The sequence below is a fragment of the Alosa pseudoharengus genome, unplaced genomic scaffold (genome assembly GCF_046254945.1).
Source record: "Alosa pseudoharengus isolate Yale_2024_CS ecotype anadromous, Long Island Sound unplaced genomic scaffold, YU_APseudo_1.1 YU_APseudo_1.1_scf_20, whole genome shotgun sequence".
NCBI lineage: Eukaryota > Metazoa > Chordata > Actinopteri > Clupeiformes > Clupeidae > Alosa > Alosa pseudoharengus.
The window spans coordinates 12,099,435-12,119,270 of NW_027468664.1; the positions used below are offsets into that span (position 1 = coordinate 12,099,435).

Here is a 19,836-nt window from a genome sequence, read left to right on the forward strand (position 1 = left end):
AAAAACACACTTATCCACCGGGAAGGCCAGACCGACCACATTTTTTTAATGGCACTTAAAAGAGTCATAGAGGAAGCTCAGCATATCTATAAAATCACCACCTCCATGTGGCAGGAGTCGCACAGCACACTCAGAGTTTACAGAGTGTGTGTCCTGAGAAATTAGAGCAAAACCACATTAACAGTGAATGCTAATAAACTACAGACAAATTTCAGAATGTCTCTATACCTTTATAGAAATATTTTCAACCCTCCTCTGACATATTAGCAATGGTTTAAGCAATACCATTTTAATCATCCATCGATCAAATGATATGATGATTTCTAGCAACTAGAGTTGCTCGATTATGGCAAAAAAATCATAATCACGATTATTTTCATCAATATTAAGATCACAATGATTTAACACGATTACTCAATGATTTTAGAAACATCATCCATTTTTTTCAACAAAAAGTCTAGTCTAGTATGAAAGACGTTTAGTCTTTATGATTCACCTACAAACCGCAATCCTTAATATATGTACATTCAGTTTACGAGTATATCACATGCGTCATGCAATGATGAGGCTGATGACTCAGTGACTAGAGCTGCAGTATTACAGATGTGGGCTAGTTCAGCCCAGGAAGTGCAGAAATGACTGTCGTAACTGCCTAAGGAGCGAATGCCTGAAAACAGAGTACCACAGCAACCACAATGACTGAAACCAGCACGTGGGAAACCAAGCTCTTGGCACCAACAGAGCAGATGCTAACTGACTGATGGTCACCAAAAGCCTGCCCCCTCCTGGCCTAAGTAGTGCAGTGCTACTCACCAGGGCCATCTTTTGCTTGTTAAGTGGGGAGTCTCTGTCGCCCCCTGGAGGAGACTGTCCTGCAGTTGCATCCGGTTTGCTACCGTCTGGAGCGCCAGGGTCGCTGGTGACCTGGGAGTCATCCTTAGCCTTGTCAGAGGAGTCAGCAGGGGTGTTGTTTACACCGCTGGTTGCCGTGGTGATGTCTGAGAATTCTGTCTTAGTGCCTATGGGAGGGAAGGGACAGATGAGCAAAGGTGAGCAGGAAAGGGGCGGGGCATATATGGGAGAAAGCCAATAATCATGGCCGATGTGCTTTCCTTAAACTCACCTGCCATGGTGACAGTTTCTGTGGCAGAATCTACTGCAGTCTCCTCCTCCTCTGCTACAGGGAGCAGGCTGGTCCTGTGACTGCAAACACACACACACACACACACACACACACACTTAGGCTTTGCCAACACTTGCACACACACTTAGGCTTTCTGTGTAATTTTGCATTGTAAAGTCTACTTGTCTAGGAGCTACAATCACACCAAGAAAACATTCAAATGAATTGAAAAGGTGGCGGGTTCTTGCAGGCAGCAGGCAGAGATGGTGGCTTACCTCTCCAGTGCACCAGTGGAGTCTGGAGGCTGGTGAGGCAGCTTCTGCAGGAGACAAAGACAAAGTGAACTACAAGCCAACAAGCCAAGCTTTTGCCACTACCACACACACGAGAAACAAAGATTTTTTTTTACATCAGATTTACATATGCCCACGCCCACGTTGTGTACCCTACCTGAAATTCTCTTGGGCAGCCACACACACACACACACACAAACCTGTCTCCTGGCATTTCATGTGAACTGAACTGAAACAGTGAGCAAGTCCTTTTAACTAACGCAGGCAAAAAAATGCTAATTCATTACATAACATCTGGGCTATCAAGAGCCCTGTGGCTGAAAGGGATAGAATAGAGAATGTGCACAAGTGTGTGTGTGTGTGTGCGTGTGCGTGTGCGTATGTGTGTGCGTGTGAGAGCGCGCGAGAGAGCAAGAGGGAGAGAGAGGTTTGCAAGCATAATCTAGAATTTTTTGTTGTGTACAAAAGATTGATGAGTCTTTTATGACATATAAACAATGTTTAGAGCTAGATGAAGAAGACATCTCTAAAAAGATCTTTGTTTAAAATCAATTCTGTGTTGAGGGTAATGTTTGTCCTCTTTAAATTCTCCTTTCATTTGGTCAGTAGACCATTTTCATAACACACACAAACCAATCTGACAGGGATGGCAGGGTACCTAGAAAAGATCACAATATTCATCACATATCCTCACCCATACACAGAGACTGATACACACACACACACACACACACACACACACACACACACCTCCAGCCCACACACCAACAAACACATATCCCCACGCATACACAGAGACTGATACACACACACACACACAGAGCCCAGGACCCAAGGTAGGCATGGCTATGCATGATCCTGACGCCACAGTAGTGTTTCTAAGAGGCTGCTGTTGAGCTACAGGATGGACTACACAATTAATTTTAAGACAAGAGGAGCAAAGTATGTTATGCTCTTTATGGTCTTCCTGTTTTTTGCTGTGTGTCTCTCTTATTTGTGTGAAAATGGGACACACAAAGATATGTACGAAACAGAGTGCAACAACCGAGAGCGAGACAGCCATTTCCCCTCATCATGTCATTAGGGTTAAACCTATTGCATCTCAGAGACTAACTAAAAACGAAATAGGGATATCCTCAATACAACATAATGATCCAGGCAGAAACACACACACACACACACACACACACACACACACACACACACACGCGCACTAGAGATGGGTGACAGCAGAGAGATGCAGTGGACGATTGAAAGCATTAAAAAGTCATCAATGAAACAACAGACATAAAAAACGAAGGCAGGGATCTGCACACACAAATAGTAGGTTTTACACAGATGCAAGGACTTGGAAAAGTTTCTCATCACACACACACACAAACAAACACACACACGCACACAAAATTGCACGTGTGCGTGCGTGCGCGCACAAACACACACACACACACACATGCAGTCCAGCATACCTCATGTCTCAAGCAATCCCGGCCCCTTTAAAACTACATCAACTAGACAGTCAATAAGAGCCCCGTTCCAACTCAAACAAAAACACTGTCTGCTTTACCCTGGAAAGGACCCTGCTGCTGTCCATTTGGAGATGAGCGGCTAGAAGCACAACACGCACATACTTCTGCTCCTCACACCCGACTCGCACAGTTAATGAGAGAGAACATGCATATAAGGGCAAAACGAGAGTGAGAGAGAGAGAGAGAGAGAGAGAGAGAGAGAGAGAGAGAGAGAGAGAGAGAGAGAGAGAGAGAGAGAGAGAGAGAGAGAGAGAGAGAGAGAGAGAGAGAGAGAGAGAGAGAGAGAGAGAGAGAGAGAGAGAGAGAGAGAGAGGCAGTGTGCGGCTGGGAAATTAGAGGGAGGAAAAAAAAGGAAGGGGAAGTAAAATGAAAAAAGATGAATTGCTAAGAGAGAGAGAGAGAGAGAGAGAGAGAACGCTAGCGAGAATGAAATAGAGAGTGATATAGATAGATGGAGAGAGAGAGAGGGAGGGAGAGAGAGAGAGAGAGAGAGAGAGAGGCAGGAAACTTCCTCTGAAACTGACCTGAGAGTCGTTGAGGCTCATGGTACTGGCCCCCTCCTCTCCTGTGGTGCTCTCACCCGACGTGGCCTCCGCACACCTGACCACGGGACGACAGGAAGACAGAAATAAGTGAGTGTGGTGATACTTTCTCGTCTTTCTCGTCCTTCTCTCGTCTCTCTCTCAACGAAGCAGGAAGCAGCTGGGCTCATGTGTTGTGACAGTGGAGTTGCGTGTGTGTGTACGAGAAAGAAGAGCAAGATTGACAAGAGGGCAATACACTGTGTGAGTGTGAGCTTGTGTGTGCCTACGTACGTGTACGTGTGTGTGTGTGTGTGTGTGTGTGTGTGTGTGTGTGTGTATATATGTGCGTCTAAACCCTCTCGCAGGTGCTCTGGTCACCATGCAAAACACCTCTCCATAGGCACACACTAATCGAGCCATCCCCCACACTGCTTTGAAAGGCAAATGTGGCTTAAGGCAAAACAAAAAAAACAAATGTCTTCCATTACCCAAATTAAGTGCTGCTATCCTTCACTACTAATATGCACGTGTCATATATTACAGTAAAGCAAAAACACTGTAAAGCCTTAAATAAAAGCAATTAAAGCAAAAACAAACCTAAGACCTCACCTGGGAGATGGAGAAATGGTTTCACCCAGCTCAGCAGGTGTGTTGCTGGGAGATACCATCTCCTGTTGTCCAGGGGAAGCTTCTGAAGGGAGGGACTCCAGCACTGGGTTGGCCTTGCTGGTTTCAGAGGGCACAGGGTCTGAGAAAAAAGGCAGAAAAACAGTGTTGAACAAGTATGTCCAAGAACGCACTTAATGCAAGGGCATAAACACATACACACACACACACACACATACACACACACACAGTTAAAGTCCATGTGTGCAATGCACAGCAATGAATCATCTTCTTGTCTCAGGTAAAACACCACCAGCATTACTCACCAACTACTCAAAGAAGGAACAGAGAGAGAGAGAGAGAGAGAGAGAGAGAGAGAGAGAGAGAGAGAGAGAGAAAGAAAGATGGACATTGTAGCATAGAGGAAGAGATGGAGGAATAGAAAAAAAAAGATTACTGCGTGTGTAAAACGCACAGAGTCCATCCTCACCAGCTGCTGAAGTGTGTGTGGGAGGAAGAGGAGCAGGATTTCGTTGCTCAGCACACACAGTCTGCTTGTGGGCGTCCTCGGGCCCAGTGCATTCTGGGAAGTTGGCTCCTTCCTGTGGGCCACATGGGAGCAAAAACAACCTTAGTCAAATGTAATTTTATTTTTGTTTATATTAATTCACTCTTCATTAGAATCGATCAAATCAGCTAAAGGTATGTGGGTATATTTGACCGGCAAATCAATGTAGATACCAACATGGACAGTCCTCTCCGGGTCACTGAGCAGTGGAGTCTACTTGTCTACTCAGCTCTTCCAAGAGGGTAAAGTAAGTGTGTTCTTTTTCAGGTGTGAACTACGTTGTTCCTGAAAGGCTATTTTTAGTCCATGGTGGCTGCTCAGGGATCAAATGTCCAAAATATGTTTCCTTATTAGCTAGGATCTCTCTGCCATAGCTGACCAACACACCACCATTTCCTGTTTGCCACACACGCGCACACACGCACACACCAGGAAGGAGCATCCCCATCTTCAAAAGGATCATCATGGTAACGGTCAACCATGTGACCGGCGTCGGCCAATGACCCTCAGCCAAAATCACACTGATGAGCGAGAGAACAATCGCCTGACTATGCACACGGAATGTGAACGAGGGACGAGGACAATAGGAAGTGGCCGGACTCTTCATTCCTCAAAACAGATGGTCTTTTTTGAGTTCATGGTAAAAAGTTCATGACTGAACTGAAACGGCTGAACTTTTATCACAGCGTTAAAAACTAGTCTTCACAGCTTACCTTACACATTCAGTTTCAAGACAGCTCTAATAGATCTAATGTTTTCAGGATATTGTCTACCACACTTCCATCACTTCCAGTGAACAAGTTACAAACTGGGCTTCACAGAGAATCTGGCACATCCAAACAGTCTAACTAGATCCTTTACACATTATTGATTAGTTTCCTACTACATGGATTAAGTCTAGTCCTGAAGTTTTCTTTTTAGTCTAGGGCTAGGCTTAATCCATGTCCAATCCATTTTCTTATAATGACAAAAATAATAATAAAAACACTAGAGCAGCTACAAATGGAAAGCATAATCTACCTGTTGTCCACTGGATTCTGTTACAGCTTCAGTCTGTGGCTGTGGGGTTTCTGAAACAGAGACAAACACATTTGATCAAATGTTTACCCATTCATCGCAAACACATCCCTTTTAAGATTCACTCACACTTTTTACATCAAGGCTTTTCATCATCATTCATACAGCATAAAAATACTTGCAGTCATGGATACAAAAACAAGCACCAGGATGTGCCATGTCTAATTATGACATCTCTCTCTTTCCCTCTCCCTCTCCAGTGCTTGGCTCTCAGTCATGCAGACACAGGAAGGATTGGAGGGTGAGGGTGTGTGTGTGGAGTTAGGGTAGAGACGGGTGAATGGCAGCCCAGATTACAGTATGACATGCCAGGGGTCCGAGAGGAGCAGTCAGACATGGTTGGATTGGAATTGTGTGGTTATACACTTCTAACAATGTGAGTGATCGTATGCGTATATGTCTCTAGGTCTCAGAAACCATGTCTGTGACTAATTGTTTCCAAGTGTGTTGCTGCACACACACACACACACACACACACACACACACACACACACACACACACACACACACACACACACACACACACACACACACACACACACACACACACACACACACACACACACACACACACACACACACACACACACACACACACACACACACACAAGGGTCTGAATCAGCGAGGCCTGGCCAAAGAAGGTAGGGCTCCTGAGGAGACCCGGGGGACAGCCATAGAAGGCCAGGGTCCAACGGGGTCCACTCTGCCCTGGCTACTGTCAGAGCAGCCAGGCCCTTAAGCTGCCGTGGATGGCTGGCTGCCCTGTGACCACTGGGGGATTAAGGCAGAGATGCTAATCCACTCGAGTCGGGGGAGAGACTGAGAGAGTAAACGCAACCGCTGCTCCATCCTTCCACACGCAAACCACACACTCTCTCGGGCACATACACACAGAGGCTCACGGTCAAAAGCAGCACATTGAGACACATGGTCAAACATTGACAGAACTAGAGGATTAGTGATCCCCCCATAGGCCTACATCCACATCAATGCTCAAATTCCCACAGAATGGTCTCTAATGTCTTCTGATTGTGCCTGATATCCATCACAGGTAGTTTTTACAGCGAGCGAGGACACACACAGACACACACACACACACACACACACTAAAAGGACCACTCAGGCATGAGCACAAAGACAGACTCGCACACACATAACACACACTCTCAAAGACAGAATGTGTGCCTGTGCGTGAAGATTAGCAGACTGTGCCCAAGTAGGAACAGCTACCCCATTAGAGTCAGCAAACAGGACCTGACTAAATGGGCTCTAATGCTGTCTGGCTGGAGAAGTTTCCCACTCCCTCTTTGCCCTCGCAAACTGACCTGTGGTTTCGGTGTGGGGACCGTCCTCAGAGGCTTCCGGAATGTCGCTCCGTGAGCGGGCGAGTTCGCCCTGCGGCGTCTCCTCCTCCTCCACGCCCGAGTCCAGCTGCCCTTCCTCGCCCCTCTCGCTGCCGTTCTGTTTCTCCTCCTCCTCTTCTTCCTCACCGCCTCCTGACCTCGACTCCTCGGGCCTCTTCGGGTCTCCTTCGCCGTCCCTCGGGCCGGACTTCTTGCTTCCACTGAGCGGGGAACCGTTCTGGGCGTTAGACGATGGCGGCGGCGACTCGGGAATCACGTATTCCTCTTCCCACTCTAACGATGGAGCGTCCGGGTCCTCTTCAACCTGAACACACACACTCGATATTAACTCTGGTACAGATGAGTAAGTAAATCCACAGTGGAGCTGATCAACACTGGGGCAGCACTGAGTAAAGCTAAAAGTGTGTTTTGATCTACAGCGACAGAGGAGAAAAACATACAGTAGCTGGAACACTACAGGGGGGAGGGAGGGAGAGAGAGAAACAGATACACACAGAGAGAGAGAGAGAGAGAGAGAGAGAGAGCACTTGGGCGTTATGAGTGGGCAGCTAAACTCCCATAGCTCTGTGGTATCTCTGTGAAAGCAGCGCTCTCATGTCTGTGTGGAAATGTACTTCACTCCACTAAAACAGTGTGCCAGTGATTTTGCACTAAAATAAACCAATGACGCACCTGGTTCACATGCCAACAACATAGCCCTTAATGGTGGTGATGACCTCTGCTAAACACACATCTACCATGAAGTCGATATCTGCAGCTTCTGAGATGTGTACTGACTGACTGACACACACACACACACGGCCTCCCCCTACCTGTGGTACATCAGGTGTTTGGCAGCTGGCCTCTCTGCTGTCCGGCGGGGTTTTCTGCTGGTCCAGCTCATCCTTTAGCTGCTGTTTCTGATTCTCCTGTTCCTGGACCCTACACACACACACACACACACACACACACACACACACACACACACACACACACACACACACATACACACAGAAGGAAGAGCATCAGTATCCCATCACTTTACAGAACATTGACACAGTAACTTCCATTAATTCAACATTTCCTACACCCAGCCCAGTACTCCTAACTGCCTTGAACTCAAATGATGAGAACTGTTCATCCGATATGACAATGCGCACTGGCATCTAGAAGGCAGACGTATTATACCCAATCCGCAGGCCCATACAGTGTCCCATGGCCCCCCCAACTTCTGTCCAAGGCCTTCGCTTCTCCCAGAAACCCACAGGGCGGTCACAGTAGCGGCTGCTAGCCCAGCGAACGGCCTGGTCCGTTCCCACACCTCCGACTGATAACAGCGTCCGAAATCCTGCACGACTCACTTTTTATCCAGCCCCCTCCATACACTCCGCAAAACACCCCCTTACCACCGCCCACCCCCATCCAATCTAGATTCTACATCTTGTTTAGAAAAAAGAAAAAGCAAGACAAATATCTTCAGTCTGGAGCCAAAAATGGAGTTGATGTGAGGTGGGTGGGTAGAGCATAAGGTCCAGCCATAACCTCCTCCGGTTATGCGGGAGGGGGGCGGTTCTTAGATGGCTCCTCCCCCCCAAGTGTCAATCATTCTGAGACGCGAGGCTCATTTGAGTCCATCAGTGCTCGGTCAGTCAGTTAGAGCTAAAGCCGACAGCGGTGGTTGCCAAGGACACGGAGGCAATAACGTGACCTTTCGCTTTCTGTGAAGATTAAATTCTCCTCAACAGATCCACGGCTAGTTCTACATCTGTACTGCTCATGCACTCAAGGCAGACTGCAGTTGAACAGGAGAGTATTATGGGAAAGAGAACTGAAGAAAGAAAGAGAGAGATGGGAGAAACAGAAGGCAAAATAGATGGCAGAAACAAAGTAACTGCCTATAGGATTACAAATATAATGGAACAAATGTCCTCCATGACCTTTTGGCATGTAGGAAAGAAAGAGATATTATCAATCTCATTCACACACACATTGTTTTACACTCCGTAAAGCGCCATGAGACATGTGTAATGTTTTGCCGCTCTATAAGTGCTATTAAATTGAAATTGACACACACAGTCCCACAGCAGATCCAGATTGGTCCAGGTTGGGACTACAGGGGGAGGGCTGCTCACCTGACGGACAGGTGCAGGATCTCGGTGCGCGAGCGGCGCATGTTGCTGGCCATCTTCAGCAGCTCCTTCTCCAGGGAGTCTGTGTACTGCTGCAGCTGCTCCAGAACCTGGGCCCAGTCCTGCCGACGCCGCTCACACTCAACCTGCATACAGAGGGGGGGGGGGGAATCATTAAGCACAATTCTATTTACTTCTACAGAGAGAGAGAGAGAGAGAGAGAGAGAGAGAGAGAGAGAGAGAGAGAGAGAGAGAGAGAAAAGAAAGAAAGAAAGAAAGAAAGAGAAAGAGAGAGAAAATAATAAAACAATAAAACGGGGGTAGATCTGATTAGTGGTGAGCCGTTTACCCCCTGAGCTGAACTAGCAGACCACATGCTATGTGCTCTATAACAGAGCACAGCACAGGACAGTAACAAATATGCAACAATACAGCTCGAGGGGAGGGTCAGAAGGGACTGATTTTGTGTGTGTGTGTCCCGTTATTTTTTTGTGCATGACTGTGTGTGTGTTGGGGTGGGGGGGGGGGGGGGGGCTTGTGAGTGCAAGTGTTTCTATGCAATTGTGTGTGCATGCAAGTTCGTATGTGTAGGGGAGTATGTGTCTGTGTGTGTGTGTGTGTGTGTGTGTGTGTGTGTGTGTGTGTGTGTGTGTGTGAGAGAGAGACACAGACACACACATTCACATCTTCACGCTCGGCAGCACAGACTGAGTGTTCCGCTCTGCCTGAGAGAGCAGAGGAAATGGGGGTAGGCGGGTGGTGGGTAGAGGCACTAGAGGAGGGGTTATATAATAAAGTAGGTAGAGGGATCCCAGGAGATGCGAGCAGCGCGGCCATCTTATGTAATCTTCAACATGATGATAAACTAACCGCACAAGTGGCCCTAATCACAAAACAAACAACTCCTCTGCATTAGCTGCTAATGGTGCCAGCACTAGTAAACATTCCACCTGCCCACACATATACACACACAAGTCACTTATTACACACACAGACACTTATTCACTCACAAGTAATTACACACACACACACACACACACACAATTCTTTTTGTAATTGGATTCTAGAATACCGGTCCTCCAACATTTATATTCAGAGGACATATTAAAACAAAAGTATGTGTTTCCCAGACATAAAGTTGTGACTGAGGTAGAAAAAAAAAATCTCTTCATCCAAGGCCCAGCCACCGTCTCACCTGAAGTTTCTGATTGGTGGAAATCTCCTGTTCATCATGAGCAGCTGGATGGTTCCTCAATGCTGATAGAACAGTGTAGCGGTCTTCCTGGAACTCTTTCCTCTATGACACAAAAAACCCCAACACAAACCAAAACACAGGATTACAACGCAAGAACAAGGAACTTAATTACTACAACCTATCCGAGTCCTGCTCGGCTCTCTTTTCATACTCTTCACCCAAGCGGACATTCCATTCTATTTAAAGGCAAAAGCCCAAAAATGTATACTTTCAAAAAAAGAATAAAAATAGAGGGCTCAGACGTTCACTAGGACATTTAAAGATTTAAATAGATAATTATATTTAAAAGCTTCGAACATTTCTGATTGTTTCAGGCACAGAGATTTCCCTTGCTTTAAAAACTCATAGAATAGAATGGAATGTCGCCTTTAAATAGAGGACCGTGAAGAGTGACAGCAAGCCACTGGGAGAGAGAGACTGGGTGGGATGGGGAAATAACCGGAGTCAGACTCCAACTCGGGTGTCCATGGACACCTGGGCACAAGGTGGTATGGATGCTGTAGCCAGTTGGGCCACAGCACCCCTACGCTAGTCTATGCTGTTCTCCTTCACACAGTAGGCTATTACGCATGACTTCGGTGTCCCATGCTCCTTCTCAGCATGTCCTCCTCTGGTTCCCTGTCCGCATCTCACTGCATCCTCATTATTCCTCCTTCTCATTGTTCTCATTGGGCTCATACATGCTTCATATATTTCATTCCCCGCCATTATAATCAAGAGTTTGGATGAGTGCACTGACTGTGCTTGTTAAATGTACAACGGAGGTGGAGATATGTCGTCCAAATGAACAACAAACAAAGCAGTGTGGGAGGACTGTTTTGATGAAGTGCGGGAGTGGAGCACTACCCAGTGCCATGCCAGTGCTTTTCTGTCAGAGAATAAAAAAGGTAACCCTAAAAATTCCAAACTCGCACCTAAAAAAACCCCAATGTAACAGCCTTTATTGACAGGACAGTGGAGCGTAGACAGGAAATGAATGGGAGAGAAATGGGGTGTGGGATTGAAAAATGGACGCAGGTCGGACTGGAACCTGGCACCTAGAACCTAGTTCTTTATGTGGTATGATATGCTGCCGCTTGGGCCACAGGTTCCCCCTCTCACACCTCTCACTTTATTCTGGCTACCGTATGCTCTAATCTCCGACACCCATAAAAACTAGTCTCTCTCTCTCGTGTGCTGCGGTTATTTGAGAGGCGAGTGTTACCAGTCTGCGGATGAGGCTTTTGAACTCCAGGGACTGCTGCTCCGGTGTGGGGCCCTGCATGAGCAATAGCACCTCTCTGTCCAGGGTCTCGTCCAGCGGAGAGGCCATACACATGGAGGTGGAGAAGCGCTCCACACCCTGGAGGAACACAGGAACACACACACACACACACGTTAATAAGAGAACATGTATACACAAACACAAAAACACACTGAACAGTGAAGACAACTTTTTAAAAAAATGTTTTATCCCATCTTTGCCCTGCTGAAAGAGTAAAATGTAAAGTATATTGAGCGACCCCCGTGTCTGATAATGTGTTACATAGATAAACTTGAACTTGTGAACACCTGATATAAAAAAATAGCAATAGTCAGTTTACAGAGCAAACACAGGAAGCGTACGTGTACAGAGAGTGTAAGGGCCCTCTCGGTTTCTAAAAATATTATAAACACTCTCCACACACATACGACGTCTCTCGCCACACACACACACACACATTTGTCTCTCTTGCTATCTATCTGTGCACGTGTACACACACAGTGGTTTTCAGCTGGTCCAGTTCATCCTTTAGCTGCTGCTTTTGATTCTCCTGTTGCTGGACCCTATACATACACACACACTCACTCTCACACACCCACACACACACGCACAGACACAGACACAGACACAGACACAGACACAGACACAGACACACACACCATGCCTGGTGTAATGTGTGCGTGGGAGAAGCGGAGCTTACCTCCAGAGGGTTCTGTGCCATGGCTAGTTCAGTCTGCAGGGAGCCCAGACTGGTCTGGTTGAGCCGGTACGCCACCGACAGAGACAGACCCGCACTGCCAGAGAACACCAATGTAAGTTCAATTGTGTGTGCTGTGCTTGCTCTGTGTGTGTGTGTGTGTGTGTGTGTGTGTGTGTGTGTGTGTGTGTGTGTGTGTGTGTGTGTGCACTGAAATCATTTTCACTTTGAACAAGTTAAAACAAGGGTATTCATAGTCACAATAACGTTTGTGTGTTCACAACATTCATCTGTGTGTGTGACTGTTCCATACTCACGAGGTTATATCTGGCTGCATCATCTGCATCTGATTCTCCAGCTTTGTCTTGTCTGCCCTCAAAATCTAACACACACACACACACACACACACACGCGCGCGCGCATCAACAACAGGACCTCTACAGAGTGTCTAAAAACATGAATCTCTGTCTTCCTCAAAAGTCTGCAGTCAACATTAAAAGTGTCTTACCTCAGTAACAGAAGAGTACTCCACTATAACTTCTTTGAGATCTTCTAAATGCCTGTTTTTCTACAGAACACAAAGATGATGAGTGATTCTGACAAGCTCAAGGAAGAAGACACTGTCATATTGAAAATGAAAAAAATGTATTTAAAAAAAGTAGTAAATCTTAACATTAAAAAATTGTGTTGAGGCAGCACCTCATAATCATCCAAAGTAAACAGACAAACAAGACCTCAATATTAAATGGACTGACCTGACATATAACAGAATCCTTTTCCCTCAGAACAGCATCAAATGAATGGATCTGAACCTGAGAGAGACAGAGAGAGAGACAGACAGACAGACAGACAGACAGACAGACAGACAGACAGACAGACAGACAGACAGACAGACAGACAGACAGAGAGAGAGTTAGATCGAGCTGATCAGTGTATTCATGGATAGATGGAAAAATGGACTACAAGAGGCGGTTTGCTTAAGGAATGGCTATGTGACAAACCTGAAGGTCAGCATTGAGATCACACAGGTCTCCCATCTTCTTCTGAAGGTCCTCCATCTCCACGGTGACTTTGATGTTCTGGTGAAAAGACCCCAGCCGTGGTTTGTGGTTATGAATGCGAAGACAAAGAACGAAACAGGAAATGGTTGAAGATGGAGAAGAATCACAATAAGAATGGGAGAGAGATGGGATATAGCAATGACAGGAATATCTGCAGGCTGACATCACATAGTGAATATAACACCTTATCCACCTCATTCATAATAACTCAACGTGGTCAGCATCTTTTTTCAGGAGCACAGTGGAGCTGATCACTCTCTCTGTGTGGTGTTGAATTATATACATAAAACACATCAATAAAAAAGTACCTACATTATATAAACATTCATTTGTGTAAGCATGTCATTGCGGTTGACCTGGGGATCAGTTAGGAGAAGGACATATAATGCTACAGACTGGGTTAATGAGAGAAGGTGGATGATGGTTAGCAGAGCACGGTAAAAGCTGTACCTCTTCTTGAAGAGCAGAGATCTTTGAAATGAGACCCTGGTTCTCCCGCTCCTGAGGGCAAAAAGAGCAAAATCAGGGGTTTAAGAGAACCTCATATAGAGCCTCACCTTCAAAAGAACATAACCTCACCTCAAATGTTCGTCATATTGAGTTTATTTTTACATTCATTAGTATGCTTCAGATGATTATTCATATTTCCATAAGTGACAGACTGAACAGCAACACTGTGATATTTTTAACAGGAACATGAAGTGTCTATCCGTGGTTGCTCCTCCGTTTCATATGACATCTGCTCTGACAGGAATGTATAGTGTTCCCCCCTCTAGTTTAAAATTCTGTCCCCTCTCAAGCTGGTCATCTGTTCCATATGCAAGTCGTTCTGTGCCTGCAAGCTAACAGTGAGTCAGCTTTAGCAACATTGCCAGCCCTGATAAAAATAATTAGGAAGTGGGAACTAACAAGCTTTTTCAGTAATCTATCGGTTCAATTTGCGCCAGGGAACATCGGGATCTGCCAATCAGCCAGTTACCACGACGATGTAAACACCTCATTATCACAATCACATGGGATCTATTCTGTCTGTCTGCCCATCACTCGATTGGCTAGCAGAGCTATACTCCAAGAACTGAAGTTACCATGGTCCAAGCAATTACCACAATTCAGAATAAATCTGATCATAATACATCTGTGGTTTTGTGAAGTAACCCCAGGTGCCAATCAATGTGCATTTTATTGAACTACATCATTATGATGATGATGATGATGATATCATCTGTCTAGTGTCTAGGGCCTTGAATGTCTCCCTCACCATCTGTTTGCTCCGGGCGGAAGCCTGAGCACGACTCTCCTCAGACGAGCTCAGAGTCATCTTCATCTCCTCCACCTCCTCCTTCAGCATCTTCTCCTTCTGCAGCAGCTGCTGCCCCCTGTGGGCCATAATGCAGAATGGCATCATTTACACGCTCAAATCAGCAGAGCATCAACTCCCCTACTCTGCAGGTGTGTCATTATTGCATGAGAAATTTAATCATTTTCAACACTCCCTCTTAACAAGCATGAGAAGATTTTTCTTTTTTTAATTGATTATTATGTGAACACACCAGATACATAGAATATTTGAATTACATTTGTTTCAATCAGGCTTGCTTGGAGCAGAGATTCATCTGAGAATAGCAACCATCTGCAGGAACACTATAGGAGTTGACAAGCTATGGCTAACAGTGCTCCCTCTACAGTTCAGAGCCAGAAATCTTATTTTCTCCATAGCTACTCCTGATACAACTATAAGAACCATTATCAGCACTGTGACTTGTCAACCGTTTCTCTTTCATTCCACATTGAATAAAGGAAACTACCCTTGTAAAACTGAAACAGTAAACCATGTCCTTTAAGATGAGACCGTTTTCAACACTGGAGGCCATCAACATATGCCTACACATGATCTCCCCACAATAGACTCCTTGGTTGCAGTCAGCTCATGGCTTTGGGCCCACAAGACACACAGATATACAGATATATATAGTGGAGTAAGATCACATGTTAGTGTATGGATAAAGCGTAAGTTAGTGCTGTATAGAACATTCTTCTGCCCAAAGGTGAAAAAAAATAGGCTGGTGTCCATGGGTGTCCAGTTAAAGATTGTCATTTCACACGGTCAAATGCTAACCGTGCACGGGGCAGCCGTGGCCTACAGGTTAGAGCTTCGGATTTGTAAACGGAGGGTTGCCGGTTCGAACCCCGACCAGTAGGCCATGGCTGAAGTGCCCTTGAGAAAGGTACCTAACCCCTCACTGCTCCCCGAGCGCCGCTGTTGTATTAGTGTGTGCTTCACCTCACTGTGTTTTCACTGTGTGCAGTGTGTTTCACTAATTCACGGATTGGGATAAAAGCAGAGACCAAATTTCCCTCACGGGATCAAGAGAGTATATATACTTATACATAACCTATTTCACATACAAGCCCTCAGAGTGGTCCCTCACAAAATAGTATCACTTCCCAACATCCAGGGGGGTGTCAGTCTAAAGGGCCGCTCACAGCAAGAACGACAACAATAAAGATAACTAACTAGAACGATATGAACGACCACACTGACAAACAATAAGGGAAGTCTCTCCTTGTGTTGATGAATGAGGTCGAAAATGTGATGGATTGTGATTGGCTGTCAGCATTTTATCATTCTAAAATCGCTCTGTGATCTCCGATAATCACAGCTCTCCATGCTGTTAGCGTTATAGTTACTGTGTGGACGTGGTCATTCATATGAGCTAGAACGATACTTTTTTTGCCATCATCATTCTTGGTGTGAACGGCCCTTAAAACTGAAGTACTTCAAAGACACATAGGAAATCCTGACCACTGCATCTATCATATAGGTATTGATCGTCTCAGAGGGACAATGGTGTTTTAAGCCCCCAACGTCATCTTCCAAGCAGCGCTGAATGGAAGGCACTAGGGTAAGGCCAGGGTTAGGGTTAGGTGCCTTGAAGTTGACGGTGGCAGTGCTGCCTTGAAGTCGACGGCGGGGGCTTAAAACACCATCGAGCGTCTCAGAGACAACAAATGAGGAAGAGGAAATGGAGGACAATGTGAAAAAGACTTTGCGTACACTTTGGCTTGAGTCTTGAGGTCATCATTCTCCTCGATGAGCTTCTGATTGGTGTCCTCCATGGACTCCATGGCCTGTTTGAGCTTGCGGATCTCCTCCTGCAGCTTCTGATTGGTGAACTGTAGGTCTGCCACACAGTAGATCAAGTCGGAGGTCTCCCTGCAAAGGCAAGGGGCGCTGGCTGTCAATGCTCACTTGCTTGAGATGCATAAACAGACAGGCTACTACAATACATACAATACACAACACAACACATACAATTGTGTGGCCATGGTGGAACAACGATAGCATCATTGCCTGACAATTGGCCTGGGTTTGATTCCCAAATCAGCCATTCCAAGTCTTGCCGTCACTTTACAAATAAGAGTCGAAAACACTGACACACAAACATGCTGGTGTACTTATGCTCATGCTCACACACTTTGCACATGATCATATTTGTGTATAGCTACCAGGGTACTAGGGAACACTAGCTTAGAAATCTAGACGCACCCTAGCGTCGGCAAATTAATTTGCTCAGCCTGTACGTCTAGTATCAAACCATAGGGATTTCTATTGGCTGACGCCGTGGACATCATCCAATCACAGAGCTCTATTTTGTTAGAGAGTCTTAAGGCGGGCTTAACAGGATAACGACAGTCCTGCGACAGTGAACAACAAGGAAGGTGGCTATAGCGAACGAAGAGCAGTTGTTTGAATCGGCGTTGGCGTCAACTTTGGAGGAGTTGGACTTGTGCTTTTCTTTGAAAGTTGAGCAACACAATGCACTTAAGTCATTCCTTTCGAAGAAGGATGTATTTGCCGTTTTGCCGACCGGATACGGATATGGTCGTAGTGCTGGCCTATTGCATGCCTAGGCAGTTTGAAAGACAATTCTCTGCCCGCCCCTTGGATTAAGTGAGGTGAATGGTTCGATTCCAGACTATACATTTCAATGATATAGGATGGCCCGCCAGGCTTAGGGAACACTACAAAACACAGAGGAATCTCTCTCTCTCTCTCTCACACACACACAGTGATACTCACAGGTCACTTTTGGTCGTCTCTCCACCAAACGCTTCAAGGCTGCCTGAGGTCATGTTTAACAGAGCTGATTTCTTCGCTGAAAAGTTAAAAGAGCAAAAGAGCAAAAACAGAAACAAAGCATGAGTTGGTTCAGTGTTAAGTAAAAAGTCAGAAGGAAAAAGGAGAAAGGAGAGGGGACAGCACTAAACTTCAGTTACTACGATGGAAGATTAAGAAGTACACACACACAAAAAAAGTTTCCTTTAGACTGTTAATAATTCATTCGTTTCAGCAGACAATATGGGTTTCCACAGAAATGTTTGCCCTGTAGTCAAAAGGTTCATCACCTGCTAAACTGTCTGGTACTTTCACCGACTCCTGGGTCACATTCTCTGCCGTGTCATCTCTGTGTAGGAGAGGAAGAAACCACATGGGAACATTAAAACACCCTCACATGTGCGCCTCTCTCAGGGTTATCACACTCGGTTGGAATGTACCACTATCAGCTTTTATACGGGGGCTACGCCTGGGCAGGACTAGAGCCACTACACAATCCAAGTAGAAAAAAAAGTAACACATGGAAGAGTGTATCTGCTAATGATAACTAATGATGTGGTAAAAATATGTAAATGTCTACCGCTTAATGTCTTAAGAAATACCTTAATGTTTATGGAGTAAACTAAATCAAGAGTACAAACACACAAGCACATGAATATGTGAACTTATGAGAACACTGTGTGCATAGAAGCATTAGTTCTTTGCACCTAGTAAAGCTATTGTGTGCTCCAGTTCTTTCTTGGGGTTCAGTTGTATGAGGTGGCCCACTGTATTTTGCCAAACGCAAATGAAGTTTGTACCCCTGATTGCGGCAGTCCTCAATCCACTCCTTCATGACGGCGTGGTAGGTGTCCAGGTCGATGGAGATGTCCTTGTTGTCTGGGTCCAGCATGTTGCACAGCTCCTCCAGGCCACTGTCCTCCGAGCTCCGGCTAGTGGTGTGGCGTAGGTAGTCCACAATCCGGGACACGTACACCTTACCTGGGGAACAGAGGGTAGTGGTGAGCCCCCACTACACATCAGTAGACAAGCTTGAAGGGCCATGTTTGGAAGAGTTTTTTTTTTTTTGGCGGGTGGGGGGTGGGGGGGGGGGGCTGAGCTGTGCCTTTCTGGAATGCTCTTCCCAATGTGACTGATGGAATTTGAAGAAAACAAAGAGATGCTTTAAAAGTGAAGATGAAGTTCAGGGTGCTGTGTTGGAAACTGAAGTAAAATGGTCCTAAAAAATACCCTGGATTAAAAAAAAAAAAATGTAGACTGGTTCTTTAGCGTATAAACTTTAACTAAAGGATCATTGTGTAATACAAAATTAGGAAGAAATTCTTACATGGAAAAAAAAAAAATCCATGAAGTCTTTGTTCAATGAGCTGGAGGCATCAAACCTTACACTACATAATAGAATGAAAAAGACGTATAGAGAACTGACTGACTTCAATCCAGAGACTTTTGTTGGGTCTGACTCTTTCAGTCATGCTTTAATGCACAGACATGTGACTTCAACATCTTGTGACAGTGATTATTGGTGCATTTTAAGTCATATCTGTCCATCTGAATATAGGCTCCAGTTGTGTTACGCATTGTGTTATTGTCTTTTTGGAGGCTTTGAGTCTTGGTGATCCCAAATTTACTCTTTACGCTTTCAAAGAGCTCCATTTACACCACTTAGTGCTGTTGTGTTTCTCTGCACTGCACGATTATATTATTATTATACGAATTACGAAATTTGCTGAATTTGAACAAAAAGTGATCCGGCTACTGCCTTTACCGTGACCAATACATTACCAACTAGCTCTAAAACCACTGCATGTGTGTGTGTGCGGAGTTGTTCCATTAGAATCAGCTTGGTCTCTCACACAATCTAAACCGCAGGCCTCTATCAGAGGTGTTAAGGGCTACGTACACCCGTGCCGACATGACTGCGGCGCACTCCTCTCTCGACATTTGTTACATTAGATTCCATTGTTGTCATTACAACTCCACACAACAGCGGCCTACGTACACCGGGCTTAAAAGTCCAGCTTGAGAAAGTAAAAGTCCTACCACGTATTTATTCCAACCATTCACTAGACCAGTTGATTCTAACTCCTTAGCCAGGAACTAATTAGTGAAATAACCTGTGTTAAGTGCACAGGTAAAACTACATAATACAATAATTACTTTCTGAAGCTGAACTTTAAGCCTTAAAGGTGTAGGTTTTTGAACGTTCCGCAACAATTGAAGGTTCTAAAATTCTATGTTGAATTCAATGAACCCAGATATTCTTTAGAACGTTC

At 45.4% G+C, this 19,836-nt stretch overlaps 1 protein-coding gene across 1 annotated transcript in view; it reads right to left on the reverse strand.

The window, feature by feature from the left end:
• The window catches only part of lrmp (lymphoid-restricted membrane protein), a 33,875-nt gene that overhangs the window by 12,638 nt on the left and 1,401 nt on the right, over nt 1-19,836 (reverse strand). The window contains exons 4-27 of the mRNA XM_076297524.1: nt 18,364-18,544; nt 17,854-17,912; nt 17,528-17,603; nt 16,502-16,660; nt 14,705-14,822; nt 13,897-13,947; nt 13,387-13,464; nt 13,141-13,197; nt 12,894-12,953; nt 12,703-12,767; nt 12,389-12,482; nt 11,650-11,787; nt 10,385-10,487; nt 9,194-9,344; nt 7,895-8,003; nt 7,044-7,386; nt 5,661-5,710; nt 4,563-4,674; nt 4,076-4,214; nt 3,467-3,542; nt 2,981-3,118; nt 1,399-1,442; nt 1,124-1,203; nt 814-1,019 (exon numbers count right to left, since the gene is read on the reverse strand). Coding sequence (XP_076153639.1) covers nt 814-1,019; nt 1,124-1,203; nt 1,399-1,442; nt 2,981-3,118; nt 3,467-3,542; nt 4,076-4,214; nt 4,563-4,674; nt 5,661-5,710; nt 7,044-7,386; nt 7,895-8,003; nt 9,194-9,344; nt 10,385-10,487; nt 11,650-11,787; nt 12,389-12,482; nt 12,703-12,767; nt 12,894-12,953; nt 13,141-13,197; nt 13,387-13,464; nt 13,897-13,947; nt 14,705-14,822; nt 16,502-16,660; nt 17,528-17,603; nt 17,854-17,912; nt 18,364-18,544 — 2,687 coding nt within the window. The remainder of the gene's footprint in view (nt 1-813; nt 1,020-1,123; nt 1,204-1,398; nt 1,443-2,980; nt 3,119-3,466; nt 3,543-4,075; nt 4,215-4,562; nt 4,675-5,660; nt 5,711-7,043; nt 7,387-7,894; nt 8,004-9,193; nt 9,345-10,384; nt 10,488-11,649; nt 11,788-12,388; nt 12,483-12,702; nt 12,768-12,893; nt 12,954-13,140; nt 13,198-13,386; nt 13,465-13,896; nt 13,948-14,704; nt 14,823-16,501; nt 16,661-17,527; nt 17,604-17,853; nt 17,913-18,363; nt 18,545-19,836) is intronic.